We start from the raw sequence: 25,946 nt of genomic DNA, 5'->3' as shown, positions 1-25,946 counted from the left end.
GCTCGTCAATAAGGCCCCAACCTTGACCTTGGCCTCGGCCTCGTGCTACTAGAACACGTTTGTGTCCTATTGTTGTCATTATTATGATCAATCTGCTAACAACTCAAAAACCAAAAAATTATATTAGTCAAATTATAACCATATAGTATGTTCAATATCTTTGACAAACATACAATAATCATGCTAGTAAAAAAGAAAAAAAACACCACAATATATATATATATATATATTTAGAGAGAGAGAGAGAGCATCAACTTCATTAAATATGATAATACACTTTGTACTTACACCAAATGTGAACTTGTGTTCAACACATTTCATCATCAGATTCATATTCAGAATCTGTATCACTGTTACTTGAAGATGATTGTTCGTGTTCAGAGTCCTCTTCGTGTTCAGAGTCTATATCATTGTCGCTACATAACTCCTCTTGTACTGTTGGAATATCATAGATGTCTCTATTGATCCACTTCTGCACCACTTTCCAATTACCACCCAATTTGGGATCATCCAAGTAAAACACTTGCAAAGCTTGACATGCTAAGATGAACGGGTCGGATTCACACCATTTACTAGAAGTATTCACAATCGTGAAGCCTTGGTCCATTCGTACTCCTGTTACACTCCCAGTGTCCCACCAATCGTACTCAAACAAGTACACGAGGTTTTGGCCAGGGTAACGTAACTCTAGAATATTTTTTAACTCACCATAATACTCCGTTATTAAGGTTCGTCCTCACCTGAAACAAAAACACCACTGTTCTGGGTAGTACGAGTTTCTGCACATTCTTTTGTGTGGTACCTAACCCCATTCATGATGCAACCTCTATACGATCTAACATGACGATCAGGCCCACATGCAAGATCATATAATTGTTTTGAGCCATTGTCTGCAGTACGCCCACTATTGTATAAACGTTTATGGAACCAACGTTCAAAGTTAGCCTTATGCTTTTTATCAATGTCACGGCCGCCTTCTCTTTTGATCATATTATAATGTTCATTGCATGAAAAATAAACGTATTGGTAAATGATCATCAACGCTAAAATTATAACATGTCGTAACAGGTAAAACACAAAGACCATTACTAAACTTACTCAAAATTTGAGGCCATTTTGTTACAGTTGGTAAGCACATACCATCGTGCCCTACCAAAATCGTTAGCATCCAGTGTTACTAATTTAGTTACTCTTAACGGCTGAACTCGTTGGGAGAACACATCCAAGCGCTGGCTCATTTCTACAATATCAACGTCAACATTTCTCCGTTCATGATTCCATCTTGTCTCAATCCCCCGAAGATACCTGGAACAGAAGGTCAAGCTCTCCTTAGCTAGGTAACACTCGGCAATAGACCCCTCTGGATGCACTTTGTTACGTGTCCACTTCTTATATCTTCCAAGTTCTCTTTCGAATGGATACATCCAACGGTTTTGTATAGGACCGGTAAGCTCGGCCTCCCAAGGTAAATGAAGTGCTAGATGGATCATAACATCAAAAAAAGCTGACAGAAATATTTTTTCCATTTTGCATAAAATTATTACAATGTCGACTTTCATTTGTTTTAGGATATCAACTTTCAACGTCCGTTCACATAACTGCATAAAAAAGGTACTCAACTCGGTCAATGTTGTTCGTATTTCCGACGTAGAGAAATTTTGAATTACAACAGGAAGCAAGCGCTGTAAGAAGACATGACAATCGTAGTTTTTCATACCCGAAATTTTACCAGGAAGCTTGTTCACACATCGACCAATGTTAGATGCATACCCGTCAGGAAATTTAACACCTTTCGACCACTCATATAAACTCTTATTCTCATCTCTTGTCAAGGTGTACTTCGCAAGTGGCATCCTATAAGTTTCACCATTTGGCTGCACATGCAATTCTTTACGTATACCCATCAACTGTAAATCTCTTTGTGCCTTGACTGTGTCCTTGGTCATCCCATCAATATTCATCAACGTACCTAAGATACTTTCACATATGTTCTTCTCAATATGCATTACATCTAAATTGTGACGTACTTTCAAGCTCGACCAGTAAGGCAACTCAAAGAAAATACTTCTCTTCTTCCAATTCAACACAACATCTGTGTACTTTCTCTTTCTCCCGCTTGTTTTTTCAAATTGTAAACCCTCAGCATCCCTTAGCTATTTCAACAATTGACTTGCAGACAATTCTTCAGGTTCCAACGAATGCTCTTGAGGAAGCCATCGACGATGACACATGAAGCACACCTTATGCCCATACTTCAAATACCTGAATGATGTATCCTTATTATATACTGGACATGCAAAATTTCCATTTGTAGACCACCCAGATAATTTTCCATATGTGGGAAAATCATTTATAGTCTATAGTAATGTCGCATGCAATTGAAATGTCTCTTTCTTTGATGCATCGTACACGGGTATGCCTTCATTCCATAAATCTTTCAAGTCATCAACCAATGGCCGCAAATATACATCAATATTCTTTTCAGGATCTGATGGCCCAGGGATAATAAGGGACAACATCAAATTTAGACTCTTCATACACATCCACGGAGGGAGATTGTACACCGTTAACATTATTGCTCATATGCTATATGTTGTACTTATATTACCATATGGGTTGAAATCATCACTTGGTAAACCAAGCCGCACATTGCGGGAATCACTTACAAACCACTCATGTCTTTTATCAAACTCTTTCCATACAATAGAATCGGCGGGGTGTCTGAGAGTATTGCCATCATCTTCTCGACCTTCTTTGTGCCACCGCATTTCCTTGACCATTTCTTTTGTCATAAACAACCGTTGTAACCTTGATTTTATTGGGAAATACGGTAAGACCTTTTGAGGAATATTACTTTTTCTGCCTTTGCCATCAATCCATCTTGAATTGTTTCACTTTGGGCATACCACTTTGTTTGCATGTTCTTTCCAAAAAAGCACACAACCATTCTTGCATTCGTGTATCTTATCGTAACCGAATCCCACGTGTCGCCTAAACTGTATTGCTTCTCTATACGAGCGTGGCAATGTCTCTCCATCTCGGAGGGCCGTCTTTATCAAGTCAATCATCATATCAAACGCCTTGTTACTCATGTTGCAGAACGCCTTTATATGAAAAGCATCTTCACTACAAAAGCAATTTGTGTAAATTTCTTGCAGCCTGGATAAAGTTCTCATAAACCATCTTCCCAAAATCTGTAGAAGGAGCTTGTTTGTTTGTGATCATCAATTGTGGGGCCCTATGAAGTAGAGGATTCTCCGATGTTAGCATCAACAAATGTCCCCATACATACATCGTCTAACAATTCTTCAACTACATCAACATCCTCCATCATTTCGCTTGTATGTGTGTGCATGTTTGTAGAAGTGTTTACCCTAAAATGATCTTCTTCCCCGTGAAATATCCATCGAGTGTATGTCCGAGTAAATGACCCTTCACTTCGCTAATATGAGAATAATATCGATTTGCACAGTCACGGCATGGACACTTTGTCATATCACATGAATCAACTGATTTAACTGCCATTTCCATGAATTCTTCCACACCTTTTTGAAATCGCTCTGAACATCAAGTACTTTCCCACATCCAACTCCTATCCATATTGATGTCCCTATTAGAGGTTATTCGTTACGTACATGTACACATACAAGGGAATTAGAAGATCAGATTCTTAAGAATTAATAGAATTAAATGAGAGGTTTGTTCTCAAATATTGATGCTAGCTCAATGCCATGTTACCTAACAAAATATTCTAGAAGTGGGTTAGTAGTTTAGAACAAATTTCTATTTGTAATTTATTTACTTGTTTAGCTCAATGACAGTTTTACATTTTTTACCATTGTTCTTAGCTTTGATATTTATTATAGAATGTTGTCTTGCTTCAATTTTACTATGTTGCTTTCTTATTGAACTTAAATGGAAAAGACAATACAATCATGTACCATACCAACTTTAATTGATAACATAAGTTGATGTGAGCTAGAAAATTAATAACATAATCCTAATATAAGAATAAGACTTAATACTAATAAAAAAGTAATAATAAGAGAAGAAGCAAGGTTTAATACAATCACAAGAGAAGAAGAGAGGTTTAATACAACCACAAGAGAAGAAGGGAGAGATGCAGTAGGAATACAAGTCTTCAGACGACCACGTGTGCGATCAATCGCACCACCAGAAAGATTTTATTGGTAGTGAGTGCGATCGATCGCACTATCAGGGGCTTCAGCATGTAGTGCGATCGATCGCACTACCAGAAAGATTTTACTTGTACTGAGTGCGATCGATCGCACTATCAGGGGCTTTAGTACGTAGTGCGATCGATCGCAACACGAGAAAGATTTTTACTTGTAGTTAGTGCAATCGATCGCACTATCAGGGGCTTCAGTACGTAGTGCGATCGATCGTAACACCAGAAAGATTTTTACTTGTAGTTAGTGCGATCGATCGCACTATCAGGGGCTTCAATACGTAGTGCGATCAATCGTAACACCAGAAAGATTTTAACTTGTAGTTAGTGCGATCGATCGCACTATCAGGGGCTTCAGTACTTATTTGTGTCCTATTTCTAAATATTATGTTATTGAATATTGCAGCCTAAACTGGTGGCAGTTTCAAATTACATTACATTTGCTAATCCTAAAGCACCTCTATACCCACAACTTGCTAAAGGGAAATCTTGGGATGAAGTAAGTTTACCAGAATTAAAGATTCCTGTAAAATCTTCTGATGGGTATTGGATATCAGGTCCTAACTCCTAAGCAATATGTTTGTCAAAGATAAATTTCTATTCTCAGTTATTTTTCTTTTTCATTTTTGATCTTTTTTAAGTTCTAAATCAGTATGTTTGGATGGAGCAGTTGCTAAAATTCAATAAGAGTACATCTGGTTTTGACACTAAGATGATGCTCATCCAAGTTCTTATGATATATATATATAAACAAGCATAATTTTTACTTAAAGACTTTGGATATTATGTAGATGACAATAACCTGGATGAGTGGCTATGCAATAGATGAAGCTGTTCCATTCGTGGAATGAAGTATGAAGCGAGAAGCTAAAACTCGATCCCCAGCTAGAACATTGACAGTTGATCGGAACAGCATGTGTGGTATTATTCATTTCATCTACCAATAAGTTTACCACACTGCAGACTTTCCCTTATGAATTGCAAGTTGATCATAGCATGCTTGAGCCATTTAGTGATGAAGAAAGTGCTTGCTATGAATTACAGAGCAATATCAGGTTTCAAATACATTTGTGATTTGCTATGAATCATGTTCCTCAAGTTACTTATGATATTTCTGATCAGAAGACTAAGTCCTTTGATTTCTACTGTAACCTTTAAAGAAAGCTGAAAGACACTTCTTAATCAATAATACTTCTCTGTGGCCATTTCTATGCTTTCTTAGAATACAATATAAAGTTTATGCTTCAAAATCTAGTCAAATGGGTAAGTTTTTATTTTCAAAGCATGATATCTTTGTAGAAAATTGTAAGAAGATGTTTATGGAAATGTAAAGTGGAAGAAGAGAAAGAAAAAGAAAAGACACAAGGATTTTCAAGTGTTATGGCATTAGACGCCTATGTCCACCACCAAGGAAAATATCAAATTGAATATGGCAAACCTATATTCTAACACTCTTGTCACTATAAGGACATGTTTTTACAACCTAGACTTCATTGCATAACGAGACTTCCATGTAACTCTGCAAGTTCACCTGAACGGACAGTAGGCTGGCGTGATCAGGGTTTTATACACACAAGTTTCTTAAAAAATTTGTGGCCGAACTCTGTGTATGCTTTTAGTTACATTTTCTTGACATAAAAGTATCCCTGAAGTGTTGATGATATATGTTGACCATTGTTATATTGGTATTTCAGGTACTCTTACAGGATGGGTCATCTCTTATCCAATGGTTCAGTTGCCTGGAGCAAAAGCTATTCTTTCAAATCATCCCCATATCCTGGACAGGACTCACTAGAACGTGTAATAATATTTGGTGACATGGGGAAGGTAGTGTTGAGTACTTATTACAAGTCGCTTACAAAACAAGCCAATCGTCTATGTGACATTTATCATGTTAGCCATTAAAAGATGAACTACCACGTAGCAGTTCACGTCACACTAATTTTTGTAAAATGTGGAAGAAAATTATAGTAAAATCCTCTTGGGACCATTCATCTTGCAGCTAGTACTTAATGGTTTAAGGTTCTTTATCTACTCATATACCTAGACATAGAACTAGATTAAGGTTACACCTTGAATCTGTCTACTAACCTTGCTAGTTCTTCATTCATAATACATTTTACAAATAGAGTTAATAGATAATAAATCTTCAAAAATAGATGGGCAGAAGCTGATATATCTAGAGTTTGTGAAATCGGAGCAGAAGAAGCTTCTGTAAGATGCCATTTACTGGTTTCTGAACTAGAAGGGAAATAGCATTCACGTTAACATAACAGTACTCGGAAACCCTGCACCCAATAGGATTTTCTCCAGAGACAATATTGACAAGAAAATGAAGAGCAAAATTGAATAACTTTACACCCAACAGAAGCTTGAAATGATCAAATATTAGCCTCCTACTATGTTTGAAAATATCCCAATACTCAAAATCACAGGAAACAGTATAGAAACCACAAAAATCAACCATTTTAGATGCAAAAATGCAACCCATGAACAGCAGATGCAAAATAGAAAGAGAAGAGAGGAGAAACTCATTTAAGGTTTTCAAGGGTTTAGGAGAAACTCATACCGGAGAGAAAGTTACAGGAGAGCGTTAAGTGCGCTAGAGTGAGAGCTGGCAGAGAGAGGTGCGCCGGAAAGAAAGTTGCCTGAGAGAGAAACTTGCGCCGGAGTACTGAGTGAGAGAGAGAGCGATCGAGAGAGAGAGAGTGAGAGTAAGAGTGAGAGTGAGTGTAACGCCCCGATATTTGAACTAGCAAATATCGAAGTCGTGACGCTGCAACTTTAGAAAATACAATCTTATAGCGGAGTATGTATATTTTTTTCTTTTTCTATGACCTAGGAATAACTTACACAACACAGTTGAGCTGACTGAAATACCTCGAGGTGATATATTATTAAATAAAATAGAAACATGGTTTTCATTACAACATATGTATACACTAGGTGTACCAAATATATGCCACAGACGGCACCTAAATTAACATAGTAATATCTATTAAGTTTACATACATCACCATACATAATAAAAGCGATTAACATAAATGAGACTTGCTCCATAGAGTAAGCATAAATCCTGCAGCAGATGGTCTATCAACCATCAAAACCAGTAAAAGGACCATCGTCCTCACTTTCTATTCATGCATCAAGATTTATATAAAGATGACGTTATCATATTTACATAGGCAAACAAGTGAGTAATCTATTTTCCTAGATATAAAGACTAAAAAGACTAGTTTGAACAAATAAGATTAAAGACTAAAATATATAATAATGAATGAGTTGTGAATGCAGCGTAATGACAGATTAGTTTGTGTTTTATGATAATCTTTCTTCAGACCTCTTCTCATGAGCTCTCAGCCCGCTTACGTCCGTTATGTCCCTCACACTTTAGAGTTTACCTATTTGGTGCTGGCAACTACACCGCCCCAGCTTAGTTATATATTAGGCCTGTTGGACGGTTATATACCCCCATCCACTGAGATACCGACAGTTCCTCGCGGCAATCCACCCAGCTTGTTCTTAAGGTGGCTATCTTATCAGCCCATTTTATTAGACACATTATGCAGCAGTTGTATTGCAAAATTATATCAATAAGACAAAATAAGAATTCCTATAACAATAAAACAAAGCTAGTACTCAGTAAGTATATCCATACTTACTCTCCTTAGTGTAGTATTCTGCTCCACTTCTGCATATAATACATACATACAAACAATACTTAGTTCATTCTCCAATAATATCATTGTTTAAAGACCCTCATCTTTTATATTTATTTATTATCCGTCACTTCATCTTTACTTACTCATTTTATTATATTAATCTAAGATAGTTACTTATAACTAGCTTTATGCCTGAATTCATTTTTGGTGATGAGGCTAATGGCCAGTATCACTAAATACAAACAAGTATTTATAAATAATATATATAAAACATGACTCATATTTTGGAGATGAGACCAATGGTCCGTACCTACCAAAGTATGAATCAAAATTTAAATGACAATAAAAGAAATGACTGAATGTAAATACTGAATTCATATTCTGGGGATGACCGCCAAAAATATGAATTAAAATTTAAATGACATAAAAGAAATAACTGAATGTAAATAATGCATATTTCGGGGATGAGATCAAATGGTCCTTACCGCCAGAAATATGAACAGAAATTTAAATGACATAAAAGAAATAACTGAATGTAAATAATGCATATTTCGGGGATGACATCAAATGGTCTTTACCGCCAGAAATATGAACAGAAATTTAAATGACATAAAATAAATAACTGAATGTAAATAATGCATATTTCGGGGATGACATCAAATGGTCTTTACCGCCAGAAATATGAACAGAAATTTAAATGACATAAAAGAAATGACTAAATGTAAATACTGTAAAGTAAATAATATATAGATAATATTATAAGTCCTTAATTGATTTTGTCCACTAACTCTTTATTATTAATTCACTTGTTCCATTACTTTATTTTACATTATACGCTTATTGGGTCATTAAACAATTAAATGAGGACAAGTAAGAAAAGCAATAAATCATGATTTTTATACAAGAAACACTTACCCAATAATCCTTTAGAAGTAAAACTCCACCAAATCTTTTCTAGGTAGCTAGTTTTAGAAAAACGCTTGAACACTACAAGAAAGATCTAGGCTATATGGTATTTGACTAGAACTAAGAAATAAAATGAAAGGAGGAGCAAACAATTTTACTTGTTCTAAGATTGTGAATGAAAAGCAAGTGAAAGTGACTATAGCTTAGGCTCTATTTATAAGAGAATGAATGGTTAGGATTTATTTTTAAACCTTTGATCTAAGGGTTGAGATGGATTTAACCAAAAGAATGAACCTAGTCCATATTTCAAGGTCTATACCAAATAGTATTTTCGTCCAAAATGAGGGCAGTGTATCCCGATCCATTTTTCAATGTCCAAACGTACTCCGATTGACATGAAATTTTGAGAGTAGATAGAGGACTCCGAGACAAACATTTTATATTTTTGGTTCGACTTTATCCGAGTTCGTTTGAGTCTATTTTTGGCCTACACAAAGTTTCCAATTCAACTTAGGCTTTAACTATTTGCATTCCCACTTGGCCACTTGCCTTATTAAATCATTATAATCATGATATTTACTATAATCATCATTACTAGAAGACTTTAAGCTTTCAACAAAGGTGGCTAGCCTTGGTATCTTTCTTTAGCAGTTTTAATCTCATTTAGACAGTATGAAAATTAAGACACTGCTTTTTAGGCTAAAAAACTGAAAAGCTTCAAATTAATTTATGACTTCGCTAAACACCAATATAAATAATTTATTCACTAGATTGGGTTTGATTATGCCCATAAACATATTAGTGAAGCTAAATTTTTAGAATTGAAGTAATATACATAAGAGGTCAAAAATCAATGTAATATACCTTTAACACTAAAGAGTTATTTAACATCATTAATCCACATATCATTGTTCTAATTTATTGATTATATTTTTAATCTATTTAATATTATTTAAATAAGAGTTTTAAAATCTAGGTCGTTACAGTGAGAGTGAGATGAGCTACAGCTGTGTTGTGGTTGTGGGATTGTGTAGTACCTCCGAAAATTTGAGTACCCGCCAGTTTTTAATAGATGGCGGTAAGTTATTTTGTGCAACTCAATTAGTGGCTATTTGGGGCTTCTTTTTTTACAAAAAAATATATGAGAAAAATAAATAAATAAATAAAAACCCCTCCAAAATAAATGAGAAAAATATTAAAAAAAAAAAAAAAATGAAGCAATTTGTAATTTATTTTTTTTAATTTTTAATTTTTTTTTTCAATTATTTTATTATTTATTTGTTAAAATAATAGGGCTATTATAGGAGTATTAAAAATAAGTGGCATTTTTATACAATTTGGTTGTTCGGGAGGCTACTTTAGTATCTTTTGAATATTGGGGGATTATATTGCAAACGACTGATACTTTTGGTGGCTTTTTTATATTTTCCCCAAAAAAAAATTATACTACTAATTTTTTAATTTTTATTTATTTATTTATTTGTAATTTTTCTCTTATAATATGTTTTTATTATTATAATATTAACTAAAAATTTCTGTTTAATAAATTTTTATGATAAAGATCATTAAGTTGATATTTATCTTATAATTAGTTATAAAATAATACAAAATCCAAAGATAATATAAGATCAATATAACTAAGGCATTAAGATAATATAAAAAGTTAACAGTTTAATTTAATGTTCGATTGAACCTTTAATTTTGTATCTAGTTTGATCTATCAATTGATCATACCACAGTCAATCGAACTAATTCATTAGGATCGCTCGGATGTTTGATCGAACATTTAATCCTATCACGATCAATTAAACTAATTCAGTAGGATCGATTAGACATTTGATTCTATCACGATCAATCAAACTAATTCATCATGATCGATTAGATGTTTGATCGAACGATTGATCCTATCGCGATCAATGGAACTAATTCATTAAGATTGATCGGATGTTTGATCGATCATTTAATCATATCACGATCAATCAAACTAATTCATTATGATCGATCGGATGTTTGATCGAAGATTTGATCCCATTACGATCGATCAAACTAATATGTAATAGTATCGATCATAATTGATTTTATCAGATGTTTGATTGAACCTTCAATCATGTCAAGTTTTATTGATTGTATCCCGATCAATTTAAGTAATGCACTAATATAATATAAAATGCTTAGACGTCAATTCAATGTTCGATCGAACATTTAATTTGTTTGAATTTTGTTCGATCATTTGATCTTATCATGATCGATTGAACGAATGCACTAGGTAGGACCAATCGGATGTCTGATCAAACATTCAATTCCAATTGTTTCAATCATTTGATCATACCACAGTCAATCGAACTAATTCATTATGATTGATCAGATATTTGATCAAACCTTCAATTTCAATTGTTTCAGTCATTTGATCTTATCACAATCAATCAAACTTATTCATTATGATTGATCGGATATTCGATCAAACTTTCAATTTCAATTGTTTCAAGTTTGATCGATCATTTGGTCCTATCATGATCGATTGAACAAATGTACTATGATCAAACGGATGCTTGAACGAACCTTTAATTTCAATTGTTTCAATTTTGATTGTCACTTGATCCTATCATTTGATTGTATCACTATCAAAGTTGATGTACATTATGCAATTAAAATTAATATATATATATATATATATATATATATATATATATATATATATTACATTCTGTTTCTACGATCGATTGCATACTTGTTGCGATCAATCGCAGTAATGGAATTTTGGCTTTGAAGATTCTGTTATTGCAATCGAACGCACCTTGGGTGCGCTCGATCGTAGTAATCGAATTTTACACCTTTGAACATTTTGTTACTGCGATCGATCGTATCTTAGGTGCGATCGATCGCAGTAATTGAAATGTATACCTTTGTACATTCTGTTACTGCGGTCGATCGCATCTTGGGTGCGATCGATCGCAGTAATTGAATGTATACCTGTGTTGTTTCTGTTACTGCGATCAATCGCATATTGGGTGCAATCGATCGCAGTAACAGAAACAACCGAATGCGATCGATCGCATCATGTGTGCGATCGATCGCACTCGGACAGCACACCACATGACCTATTTTAGGTCACTTTCCCCCCACACCCCACATATTTTTCTTCTCCAAGCTAGCACCCACCTACGGCACTCCTCCAGTGTTTTTCACCACTCCTCCACTCCTCCACCGTTTTTCACCACCTCTACCACACAGCCACCACACGGTTCTCTTCTCCGACAACCATACCAGGTACTTTTCACCACCTCTACTTTACACCCTGTTCCCCATTCCCATCAACACCCCAACCACGATCACTTTTGTTTCTTTTTTTTTTTTTTTCTCATATTTCTGCAATTGTGGGTGTTCATCCACCCACATGGCTTTGTTGTGGTTGGATTTTGGTGTTTTTGCAAGGGGTTTTGAGCGGAGTTGTGTTGTTTTGCAATTTTGGCTATCTCTAGTGCACACCAGGTGTTCAACAAAAGTCCCCAATCAAGCTCATCATGCCAAGAACTCGAGCTTCGTCCTCCCGAGGTCTGATACCCGAGCCATTTCTCCCCTGCCCACTTTTGAGGAGCGGGAGCTACTATTTGAGACCACCTTTGCCATTCGCGAAGACTTTCAAAATCTTGAGGCGACTCAATGGGCGGTCGCCGAGTTCAAGCGACGGGGGCTCAAGAAGCTTTTCAAGCCGGTCACCCCCACTACTTACAGAAAATTGGTGATCGAGTTTTATGCCCACTTGTCTCATGACTGCAACAGGCTGGCTGCCCTCTCTTCCAAAGTGCAAGGCAAAGCTATTGATGTAACACAGGCTGACATTGCTGCTGCCCTTCAATGCAATGATAACCACCCTCCAGAAGCCGCACAACTTGCTGAGCAACCCGACAAATTCTACGTGGCGGAAGTCATTGAGGACATGTGCGAAGGGATATTTGCTGATGCCCGCCCACCATAATGCCGGAAGCCGATCCAAGCTACCTCAACGGCTTTGGTTTGTGGACTCCATATTACACCGTAATTCTTTTCCCTTGGAGCACAAAAGTCAAAGGCAGGATCAATTTCTTCAAGCACTCTACGCCTTCCATAAAGGTGCTTGGTACTCCATTTCTGACATAATTTGGAACCAAATTCACAAATTTTTAAATGGGGTGCACGTTGGAGGAGCGAAGTCCACATATTCATGGGGGTTGCCTTTCCCATACTTAATCTCCTATATCCTCCAGAAGAAAGGCGTCAAGGGTACCGCAGCTGATGAGCCCGTCACTACTACTCCCATATTTGGCATTCGTAAATGGAACAAGAGCCTCTCCCACATGCCCCGGGTAGCTCCAGCACCAGCAGCTGGTGCTGAAGAGTATGAGGCCGAGCCGATGGCCGAAGATGAACCTGTAGTTGATTCAAAGGCAGCTGAGGAGGAGGCCCCGACAATTTTTCGTGAAGCACGAAACCGCTCACTTAGTGAAGAAATAGCAGGCCTTCGGAGAGAGTTGGCTGGCCAAAGAAAGGAGACTCAGGAAAATAAAGAATTGATGGACAAACACCTAGGTGCCTTAGAAGAATTGATGCAGTCCATTCTCAGCCAGTTGCCACCACCATCTGCAGGAGCATCATCTTCTAGACAACAGTAAGCAGGGACCACTGTAATACCCCGAAATTTATACCTAGAATAAAGGTGATCTTAAGGATAAGAAGGATTTGCAATTTTATTAAGATTTATATGGAGTTAGGTGAATAGACTTAATGTGAAAGATGATGGAAAATTGCTAGTTATAATTTTAGTAGGTTATTGAAAGAAAAGTCACATTGTTTTGGACTCCGAAAATTCAATGAGTGACTTTAAATAAAATTGTTTTAAGATCTTATAGAATGATGAGAAAAGAAGATTTTAAAAGTGGTTTCATGATTTTTGGATGCTTGTAGAAGGAGTTATGATTTTTAGAAGATGCAAGTGTCAAAACAGGAATTTCAGTCAAACAGAGGCACCGAATTTCGTGGGACTTTTGAGGTACCAAACAGTTATGGGTTACTATGATTTTTGGATATGTTGTGCATCTTTGAATGAGGAAAATTTCAAGCCAAAGTTTGTGTCATTTGGAGTTAAATTGAAAGAGTTATGATTTTTCCAAGTTTAATAGGTCAAGCTGCAGAATAGTTGAAGTACCTGCGATTTGGGAAATTAATTGGATGGGTTAATAATATCCGTAAGCCACAATTTTTTTGGTATATGTTAGTCAAAAGGTTTAGGTTTATTGAGGATTAATTGTAGATTTTTTTTGATCAGTTTTAATGTAAATGCTTGAAGAGTTTGTTGGACAAGTCATGGAAGCTTAACTCAAGATGACACATGCCTTACATGATAAGTTGCATGGAGACCAACTTTAGTTACTTTGTTGACACCTATAGCTACAGGTGTTATACAGCATGTCTGTATCGTTTCCTTGGTTGACACTTAAAGTAACATGTGCTTCTATGGCTTTCTTGGTGGACACTTGGTGGACACTTGTCTTGTGGTCAAGAAGGAATTGGATGCATGTGGGACAAACATGTGGCAAGCTCTCAAGGGAAAATGTCCCACATACGGTGGGTGTTTAAGGAGAGCAAACCCTCTCAATTGCTCACAGCTCAAGTGAGCGTGAGATGAGGGAGAGAACCGAAAGAAAGAGGAAGAAAAGAAAGGAAAGAGAGGAGAAAGAGAAAAGAAAAGAGAGGAAAGAGAGAAGAAAGAAAGAGGAAGAAGAGAAAGAAAGAGGAGGAAGAAGGAAAATAAAATAAATATGAGAATTCTCCAAGGTAATATTTTCATATCTTTTATAGTATTTTTAGTATGTAGCTAAATTCTTAACATTAAGTTGATGCTTATTGGGTTTAGATGCTAGTACGTCTTATGATAATTAGAGTAATTGTTGTAAATGTTTCTAAGCTTTTGATATTGGGAGTAAGTTGCTAAATTAAATGGCTTAGGAAGATAGCGATATTATGGCTAGACAGACTTCTTAAGCTATTAATTGTAGTCGGATGATTTAAAAGTAATAAGAATGTTATAACCTTGGTGCTTTAGTGTAAGCAATTGGTTAAATTAAGGCCTTAGTGGAGTTGATTATTAGAATTCTATGTGAGGCATATAAATCAAGCGTGGTAGGGTTGATGTCACTATAATGTTTTTGGTTAAGGATAGACGATGGTGGGATAGAGATTAGAGTTAAGATCCGTAGCAACTAAAGTGGTGCATGATTGGAATTTGAAAACGAATTGATGACTAAGGTACTTTTTACCTCCGTTGTAAGAATTGTGAGTTGGATGCGGATTCAAAATAAGGGCATGCAATGCTAGGTAAGGAGACACAACACCAAAAACCCTAACAGATTTTATTATAAATCTTTTAGAAAAATGTTGGGGATTTTATAAAGAATTCACTTACATGATTTTCAATTGCACTTCCTTTCATATTTTAATGTCAAGTTTTATTCAATCATATGTCATTGTTTAAGAATTTTACATGTTACAGTTACCCTATTTCATGATTTATGCATAACTGCAATTATGAATGAAAAGAGCTCTCAAAGTTTCATGGCACAGATGAGTTTACAGATCATATAAAATGTTATATGTGCATTCATGGCACAATATATAGTTACAGATGAGTTTACAGATCATATGAAATATTATATATGCATTCATGGCATAGTATATAGTTATAGATGAGTTACAGATCATATGAAATGTTATATGTGCATTCATGGTTATAAATGTTTAACCCGAGACACGATTATAGTGACGATCGGTACCGCATAGGGTAGCATGGCAAGCACACCGAAAGACGGTTACGAAAAGGTGTGTGCTACCGGCAGGTGGCCTTCACCTAGGGAAGTTCCCAACCTGGTAGCTCTCCCCTATGACGACAGGATGAGCATATAGGTCCTTCAGGACAAGCCAACGTGCGCTACTCACGATAAAATTGTGGCGTCGAGTCAAAGGGTAAAACAATTATTTTGAAAGGAAAATAAAAGGAAATGCTTACTCATTTTGCAACTATCATGCTTATTTTCTTAATTATGTTATTCAACACAAATTATTATTGTGCATGATAGAGATTTTGACATAGAAATCTGCATAGCATGTTTTATAGCATCTTGGTGTTGTGGCTACTTACTGAGTTGTCGAACTCACCCCTTCTCCTTATACATCTTTTTCAGATTGCTTTATATATCGTAGTACTAAAGACATGGGTACCGGTGGGCCTCTTAGTTGTTAAAGATCCTATTGCTACTTTATGGACTAGCAGGAGCAGTAGCAGTAGAAGTGTCTGGGACTCCATTCTATAGACTAGATGGCTTTGGATAAGCTTAAACGGTGTAACTTTATTGCTTATAAGATTATTGAATATTAGCACATTATGTGTTTATGATTTTATAATGAGAGTTTACAGTACTCTGGTGATTTTATGTTTTTGTAGTGAACATATGGTAGGAGAAATTTATATATTTTTTTATTAAGAATATGTTACAATTGCTCCCAGTCGCTCTACCTCTAGAACTTGGGGCGTTACAACCACCGTCTGGCTGAAGACGTTAAACTTAGCGCTCATGGGAGGCACCCCATAGTTTACCCTTTTTATTTTGTTTAGTATGTTTTAAGTTAATCTTTTTATTTGTCTTTAGTTTTGTTTATTTTTACTTGCTTTTGTGTTTTCTTATGGAAATGACTCCGTATTTGCACATGGCCGGTTGTTGAATTGCAAGGTATCAATATATTTTCACTTAAAACTGAGAGGAATTATTTTACGGTTTAGATTTTATTTTGTTATATTTAACAGTGTAAAATCTTTCCATAAGGTATCAATATATTCATCATATAATATATATATACACTATTAGATCTGTAAAATTTAATATGAATTATGAAATGGGAATTAAGTCTTCAAATTAGTCCGAATGAAAACTTTATCCTCCAAATGGAACTCCTAACCAAATGGCAAATATATACAAATTAAAATCTTTCTTTAGGAGGATGGAATTGAAATAGAAGAAATTTTCCTTCTTTTTTTTAAGAAAAACATATATATATATATTGAAACAACTGTACATATGGAATAAGTGAAAGAGAGAGCTTTACTTTTATGGTTAAAATTTTATTTTGTTATATTTAACGGTGCATATTGTGTCACTTTATTTAAAAATTTTAAAGAATGCAGTGATATATACACAATTTTAGTGGACGCTATTGGGCATCAAATTTACTTTTTTATTTATTTTTTTATTTTTCTACCTACACTTTAGGGTCGACTTTATTGACCTTAATACTTAAAAGTCGACCCTAATAATACGTCTTCAGCGTCACTTTTAGTGGACGCTATTGGTCATCAATTTTATTTATTTATTTTCTTTTAATTCTTCTACGCACTTTTTAGTCAACCCTAATACTCAAGTATTAGGGTCGACTTAATAATGGGTCTTCAGCGTCCACTATTAGTGGACGCTATTGAGCATCAATTTTATTTATTTATTTATTTTTTTTAATTTTTCTACAAACTCTTTAGGGTCGACAATAATGGGTCTTCAGCGTCCACTAATAGTGGACGCTATTGGACATCAATTTTTTTTTTCTACGTACTCTTTAGGGTCGACAAAGTCGACTCTACTACTTAAGTATTAGGAAAGTCAACCCTAATAATGTGTCTTTAGCGTCCACTAAGAGTGGATGCTATTGGTCATCAATTTTATTTTTTTAATTTTATTTTTAATTTTTCTACGTACTTTTTAGGGTCGACTTTGAAAGTCGACCCTAATAATGTGTTTTTAGCATCCACTAAAAAGTGGACGCTATTGGGCATCAATTTTATTTATTTATTTATTTTATTTTTCTACGTACTCTTAGGGTCGACTTTTGTCGACCCTAATAATGTGTCTTCAGCGTCCACTTTTAATGGACGCTATTGGGCATCAATTTTATTTTTTAATTTTATTACCTACTCTTTGTCGACCCTAATAATGTGTCTTCAGCGTCCACTTTTAGTGGACACTATTGGTCATCAATTTTATTTTTTTTTTATTTTTTTTTTAATTTTTTTACGTACTCTTTAGAAAGTCGTCCCTATTGATCTTTTATTTGATTTTTTTTCTTCTTTTTTCATTTTTTCCCAGCTTTTAGCGTCCACTTAAGTGGACACTATTAGTATACTATCAGCGTCGACTACTGTCGACCCTAAAAGTTGTTTTTTGGCCGCTTAAAGTTTTTTCCGCCCCTTGAATAATTCCCGCGTGTATATTAGGGTCGACTTATTGTGGACGCTAATAGTCAACCTTTCGACCCATTATTAGCATCCACTTTGATGTGGACACTAATACTTAACTGAAAGTCGCCCCTAATAGTTGAGTATTAGGGGCGACTTTGTAATCGCCCCTAATAGGTTGCCCCTGATGAGTAACTTTCTTGTAATGTCATATTCATCATCATCATCATGCAATATCTAAATTGCACTATTTTGGTAATTATAGGTGGTCATTGATAGCTGGGAGAATTCTAGGACGTACAGACCATGAGATAAAGAATTACTGGAACACTCACCTCAGCAAGAAGTTGATCAGCCAAGGCATAGATCCAAGAACCTACAAGCCATTGAACATCTTCTTGAACTGGATTCGCAAGTCTGATAGTGCCTCTTGGTAACTCTGTAGTGGATACTTCTTGGATGTTGACCTCTTTCTTACGAAATTCAGTGGGACAACGTGTAGGTTATGCCCACTTACAAATACCAACATAATACCAATAAACTGGTGTTTCCAATATTTTCCCTATCCCAAAACCTCAAAAACCAAATAAATCCCTCTCATCCAAACCCCACAACTTCCCATCTCCTTTTCCTCTTCCCAAGATGATGTTCCAACAGCCAAAGAGGAACCTTTACCACCCAATCACACTCCTAGCCTTCCATGCTCTCCTCTTCTTCTCTATGAAAGCTCACCCCAACCATTCATTTAAGGCAAATACTAAATGCTCAACTTTTTTGCCCAACATAAGTCCAACTTTTACCTTATTATTATTATTATTTTTTAAAACAAACAAAATAAAAAATGGAAAAAATGTCTGAAGCAACTCTATCTATTTTTTGCCTTTCTTTTATTTGGTATTTTAAAAAAAATGAAAAATGGTATTTTTCTTCATAATAATGACATTTTCTTAAAAAAAAAATGACATTATTATGAAGAAAAATATCATTTTTCATTTTTAAAAAAATTTCAAATAAAAGAAAGACAAAAAATAGATAGGGTTGCTTCAGACATTTTTTCCTTTTTTTATTTATTTTTATTTTTTTTTTAAAAAAAATAAGGCAAAAGTTAATCCAAAATTGGGTAAAATAGTTGAGTCTCTATCATCTCTCTTCATTTAAAATGAATGATCTGAATTTAATCATGTTAGTAATAAAATAAAAATATCTAAAGAAGCTAATGGGTGGTCAGACCACCTTTTAAGGTGGTCGACAACCCCTAAAAAATAATGAAAAAAAAAATTAAAAAAATTTGATGGTGGCCAGACTACCCCTTAAGGTGGTTGGCCACCCTTTAAAAAAGTGGCCAACTACCCCTTCACCCCCAAGAGGATGGTCGGCCTCCCAAGGGTGTGGTTGGAGTGCGCCAATAACCCCCTAACCCTTCGTGGAGTGGTCCAAACGCCCTTGAAAAGTGTCCTGATTTGTTGTCACCTCCAACTCATGTTGCATTCTGTAGCAATAGAAAGTAATCATAACTAAGAATAATTTCATTGTGATATACCCTCTACTTCTTGTATTAATCTTTATCTCATACATCAAGTTGAGGTGTGAATAGCCAAGTCTAAACCTGAATCATGATTACTTGCATACATTAAGTTACAATATAACGTTTGATAAGTAATTCATAATTATACTATTTCAAGAGCTTGCACTCCTGCTCAGAGGAATAATAGAATGATTCAGGTTCTGGCCGAGACCGGCTGGGTCATCAGAGACCCACGGCATGGGTCAAATTAGAGGGAATTTTTCTCCATGGCATGGCCCAAAGTTTTTCTCCAAATTTCTGTTTTGGGTACGTTCTCCTTCCCCCTGTTCCTCCTTTGTTTCTCGTGCTCTGTTTTTGGATTTGTGCCTCCCGTTCTGTGTTCCTCTGTGCGGCTGTTAATCCTTGTTTGCTTTTGCGTTGGGCTTTACCTTGGGTCTCTTCCACCTCATACTTGGACGAGGTGTGTGCTGCCGGACTTGCCATTGCCGGCAGAGACACGATGATAAAAAATACATGGTTTCTTGCTATTTCCTTTTTTGGAAATTAAAATTGAGAACAACGATCCAAAGAATTTGCTAACAACATCAAGTTTTTGTTGGAGAGAGAGAAAGAGCAGTCACCCACAGCATTTGTGACCCAGGCATAGGTCAAGTTTTTTTTTCCATTTTTTTTTTTTTTTTTTGCATCAATACGTAAGCTTTGTTTGTAAAACTTATTTGTATGTTCAGCATTTCTCTTCTAATAAATGTCAAGTGTCCTTTAACGTATTTAAGTTTTTCAAAAATTAATGTTTGGGTTCCTATATTAATAGAATGGTAATAAATAGTTGTTAAGAATGTTAAAGAAAATTGGGTAAGGTCTATATACTATCCCTAAACTACCACCCAATTGACAATGTTCTTCTTCAAGTACCAAAACATTGTTAATCTCTTTCCTAAAGCTTGAAAAAAGAGAAAAATGCTCCTGTATATTTCTTAATAAGACAAAAATACCCCTATAAATTAAAATAATAATAATCATTTTTAATTTTTTTGAATTTGTTTTTTAAAAAAAGAACCATTAAAAAAAAAATTAACAATTTTTTTTTTTTAACGAAAATTTTTAATTCTTTTTTTTAAAACGGAAATTTTTATTTAAAAAACAAAAAATTTCAATTTTTATAAAAAAAAAAAAAAATTAAAATTTTTAATTTTTAATTTTTTTTTATTATTATTTTTTTATAAAAGGGATTTATTTATTTATTTTAAATTTGGCCACCCATTGGATTTTATTTTATTTTATTTTTTAATTTTAGGTTTTTTAGAAGTTTAAGTATTTTTGTTTTTATTTTACTAAGGGTAGTTTCGCATTGTGGGGATATTGATAATATTTTGATAGTTTGAGGGGAGCATTGTCATAATTGAAAGGTGGTGAGAGACATTGTCAATTGGGTGGTAGTTTGAAGGGATATGAAAAATTTAGAATCTTGGATCCAAATTCCATCTTTGAAGGTACAGTAATAATTACTATATATATATATATATATATATATATATATATAGCATTTCTCTTTATCTTAATTTAAAGGAAAAACTTCACAAATGACTCTGAACTACCGCATGTTTTGATAAGACCCTTCTAAATTTTAAAAACTCTCAATTTTAAGATACAGTTGCATTTATGAAAGTGATTATTGCTTTAGAAAATGTATTTCTTTTTAAATTTTGAAATTTTGAGGCATCATATTAAGCCTTTTTGAATTACGGGTGTTTTTATAAAATTGGATTAATAAATCCATTTCCTTTCGTTATTCCTTTTACTAATAATCAGGGTATTACCGTTTGCAATCCCAAATTCATCATTTTTCCGTTTTTTTTTTTTTTTTTTACAGAAATCAAAATCAAAAGTCGATGGGAGTGCCAACATTAGTTTCCTTCTAATGTACCTATAATAAAAGCATTGATATCACAAGAAACTAACCTTGCCCCCAATGTCAAACTCTCATCCAGTAACATCTTTCTGATTTTTATGGATACAAAATGGCACCCAATCTGAAATTAAACATGATTTGGGTGGCAGAGCTTCAGTAACTATCGTACAATAAAAGCAAGCACTAAAAAATAAAGGAAAAGAAATAAGGAATGAAAGAACAATAAGCATGAAATTGACGGAAAAGAATCTTCTCCATTTCAAAATCCCTCAATTTCTTCTATTTAGTGCATTTTAAAGAGTAGTGTTATCCAAAAATTTTAATGGTAGTAGTGCATTAAATGCAATACCCTTCAAAATGCACTAAATGGAGGAAATAAAGAGATTTTGAAATGGAGAGGATCCTATTCCGAATTTGACATGAAATGCATAGTTTAGTCTTAAATGAATAAGTAAGTCCATTGGGAGAGAGGAAGGTTTATTTATTGTATTAGGGTGCGTTTGGTATTGTAATTTTGCTAAAAGAATCTATGTTTTTAAAAGTTATCGCAAAAGGTAAGATGTTTGGTATTGTAATTAAAAAGTAATTATTTTAAAATAGGATAAAAATGTGATTTTATTTATAAACAGGCGAATGAGTGCTTATTTGAAAATGCGCGAATTTAAACCAAATTCATTATTTCGCATCACAAATATCTAATAAAAAAAATACTTTTTAACATGTTTTACTAACCAAAATCACATCCTTCATTCCTTTAACTTTTACATTTCAATCCATAAATACAATTCCGTTCTTCAATACTAGAAATTACAATTACAGATATTGAATATGTCACACAAGATTGAGCTTGTATAATGTTAATTGAATTAATTGGGCATTGTGTCAACAAGCATCGGTTGCCCTTTTAACCCATTCCAACATAGATGAATAGGGTTGAACATCTGCACCCATTGAGAAGAAGTGATCATTGAAAACGGAATCCCATGAGCACACAAGTGGAGCTTCAATTTCATTATAGAGTACCTGCTTCAAAGGAAAACACCACTCATAATCCAACCGATTTTGAATCTTTTGGGCTTTTTAGTTCTTTTTTGGTTTTAGATGGATTAAATTAGACAAATGACTTGAAATAAAAACAAAATTATTAAACTAAAACTATGGAAGAACAAACAGTTTTGGAAAGCATTCTATTCCATTGAGAAATTAGTTGGTTGAAGAGAGAAAGTACCACTAACCCATTTGTGCAGGACGTGAGCAATCTTGAGTCATTTTTCTCTTTTCATATCCCACTCTTTCTCCAACAGAGGACAAAATGAGATATTTACAGTGGTAAGGGAGGCAGGCAACCCGTCTTCTGGCATGCACTCAAGCTTAGGGCACCACTCGATCTCCAATTCTGCAAGAGTAGTGAGGTGTTGAAGTCCCTTCTTGTCTAAAGATTTCAAATTTGGAAACCCTTCGATGTGAAGATATGTAAGACTGGCAGGCAACAACCCCTCATCTGGAAAGAATTCCACATCTTCAGATTTGTCACCGATTGAGAATCTTCTAACACATAGGAGTTTTTGCAAACCCCACCCTGTCCGTCTCGCAAAGAGTTTGTCACAATTGGAGATGGAAATTTCATTTAGATTGGAAGGCAATCCCCCTTCAGGAAATGACTCAACTTTTGGACAATCTTCTATATACAATTTCTCAAGAGATGGAAGAAGAATGTGCATCTTGTCAGGTAGTGATGGCAGTCTCCCACAATCGATGACACGAAAATCTTTAAGGTTAGGGGCACGGAATCCTCCTTTTAGAAAATATGCAAAATTGGGGCATCTATAAATTTTTAGCTCCCTAAGATTAGGAAAAGCTCCACCTTCATTTTCAGCATCAAACGAAAACCATTCCTCCCACTTCAACATCTTCTCGAACCTTACAAATTTCAAGGCTACAAATGGCTTAATTGAAGAAGATCCACTGCCATAAAACTCCCGACCTATTGTAACAACTCCATCCAACCCAACAATAGAGAGGTCTTGCAAAGAGGGTAATTGCCCAAGTGGTGGCAAGCTACAACAAAATTTACAGTATTCTAGACGAAGAGATGCTATATTAGAGAATGAAGCATGCCCTACCCAATTTGGAAAACTTTTACCACCGTACTGGTTGATAGTGAGACTTTTCAAGTTTGAATGGGGTTGGAGACTATCAAGTACAATTATATGACTTTCAGAAGCATTTGTTCCAAGTTTCCACTCCAATACCAACTCCACAAGGTACTTCATATCCCTCATGTTTTTGTCCTTAGCATCCGCGGAACATTCAACATTTTGGAGCCCAAAAATAGAGAGCGATCCCCGAAGATTTGTAAGTGTTTGTAGCTCTCCAATGCTAGATCCACTATCAATTTTACCAACAATAAATTTAGTTAATGTTTGAAGACATTTTAGCTTTCCCAGATTTGTCGGCATCTCCTTGATGCAAGTTTCAGCAAAATTAAGATGACGCAAATTAATGAGTTTATGCGTATCTCTTGGCAAGGCAGCAAGAAACCGACAATGTGATAAATTCAATATTTGCAAATTGCACAACTTACATAAGGAATCAGGCAACCTTTCAATCCCAGTGTAAGAAAGGTCTAAATAACGTAAATGTATAAGTTTACCAATTGAATCTGGCAACTTAGCTATGTCTGCATGGTAACATAGAATGAGCACCCGTAGGCATCTTCTCATTGGTAATAAAAATTGGACTCCACGCCTGATGAACAAACCGTTCCTGAAGAAATTTAATTCTAGGATAGTGCGCAACCTCTTAGCCTCATGAAAGGTCTTAAAATTCATAAGATGAACTTTTTCACAATAATATGAGAAATGACGAGTCCTGCTTCGAACGTCATGAGAATAATCATCTTCAAGGCTTAAAGCAAATTGTTTAGATATAAATTTTGCCAAATCGCTGACAAGATCATGCATTATATATTTGTTGCGACTTGATCGCTGGAATAATGATCTTGATACAAGAGCAAGGAAGTAATCATCACCAACTTCTTCCATTGTTTTGTTTTTGGGTTGTGGCAATAAACCTTCTGCCATCCATAATAAAACTAATTTATCTTTTTTAAAAGTATAATCCTTTGGGAATATGGAACAGTATGCAAAGCATCGCTTTAAAAGTGACGAAAGATATTTATAACTTAACTTTAGAGCAGGAAGGATGCTTGTCTCCTCAACTGATAAATCCCATAATTCACTTCTAAATACGTTATCCCATTCATCAACATCTAATTTAGACCACAAGAGAGATCCAATTGCCTTGATTGCTAGAGGTAGGCCTTTGCACTTTTCTACGATTTGTCTTCCTATTGCTTCTAGTTTTGGATATGCATCAGGGTGACCATCATGGAATGCAAATTTCGCAAATAGTGACCAACAATCTTCTTTGGGTAACTCTATTATATGATGAGTTGCACTAGCATGCACGACTCTTGCAACATCCTGATCACGTGTTGTCACGATAACCCTACTTCCTTGTATCCCAGATTTTAAAGCATTACTTAAGACCTCCCATTTGGCATTATTCTTATCCCAAACATCGTCTAAAACAAATAAGAACCTCTTTCCTGTCAACATTTTCTTCAGATTAATTTGAAGATGATTTAGATTTGTACTATCAGCATTAGTTGACAAACCTATTTCCTCTATAATTGTTTTCATTACCATGAACACGTCAAATGGATCTGAAACACAAACCCATGCTTTAAGGTCAAAATGCTCCTTCACCCTATTGTCATTGTAAACAAGTTGAGCAAGGGTGGTTTTGCCAATTCCCCCCATTCCAACTATGACAATCACACCTATCTCACTACCACTCGCTTCATTAGAGAACAACGACTTAATTATTGCTTCCTCATCTTGATGTCTACCAAAAATACCAGACTCTTCAACAAAAGAAGTCGTAGGCAGTCTTTCTAATGGTTGCCCTCCAACACCTGCTCTCAGACCTAAAACACCTATTTGTTTTGCAAGATCTTCTAATATTTCAAATGCAACATTTATCTCCCCTTCTATCTTATTCACAAAATGAGAGGCAGAGATGGAGTGTCGTACCTTACTTGTAATTGTTCTTCGAAAGTCTTTGGTAGCAATCTCATCCAAAATGTCCTCTATATCATAGAGAGTACCTTTCAACTCATCGAGCCAGTCCTTCACACTAGCCTCTGTAAATTGCCTATCCTCTGCGTCTTCGAGCACTGCATTCACTGTCAACAATGCTATCTTCAACTTCCTTAGGAGTTTGTCACTGAGTTTTCGTTCCCGAAAGAAGTCATTGAACTCGTGAGATGCCATTCTCTCAAAAAACACTTTGAGGAGGGGAGGAAGAACTATGCCTGCAGTTGCCAGTGCAATGTGAGCCATGTTATCTTGTTTGCAAGTCAAAGGAAAACAAAGGAATTGGTGATCGCAAAAAGCAGAGCAAAATGAGATTGCAATTCAAGCTATGTTTGGCTTTGTGTC

General features: G+C 35.1%; 1 protein-coding gene and 1 pseudogene across 1 annotated transcript; both read right to left on the bottom strand.

The window, feature by feature from the left end:
* The window catches only part of LOC132178100 (uncharacterized), a 189,899-nt pseudogene that overhangs the window by 141,926 nt on the left and 22,027 nt on the right, over positions 1 to 25,946 (bottom strand).
* Positions 22,707 to 25,847, bottom strand: LOC132177114 (putative disease resistance RPP13-like protein 1). The gene has a single exon (XM_059589332.1). It carries the CDS (start codon positions 25,845 to 25,847, stop codon positions 22,707 to 22,709), a length of 3,141 nt encoding a protein of 1,046 aa, XP_059445315.1.

Source organism: Corylus avellana, chromosome ca4, assembly GCF_901000735.1.
Source record: "Corylus avellana chromosome ca4, CavTom2PMs-1.0".
Taxonomy (NCBI): Eukaryota; Viridiplantae; Streptophyta; class Magnoliopsida; order Fagales; family Betulaceae; genus Corylus; species Corylus avellana.
Note: the sequence above shows the minus strand (reverse complement) of the source record. Positions and strands in the feature narration are given on the sequence as shown.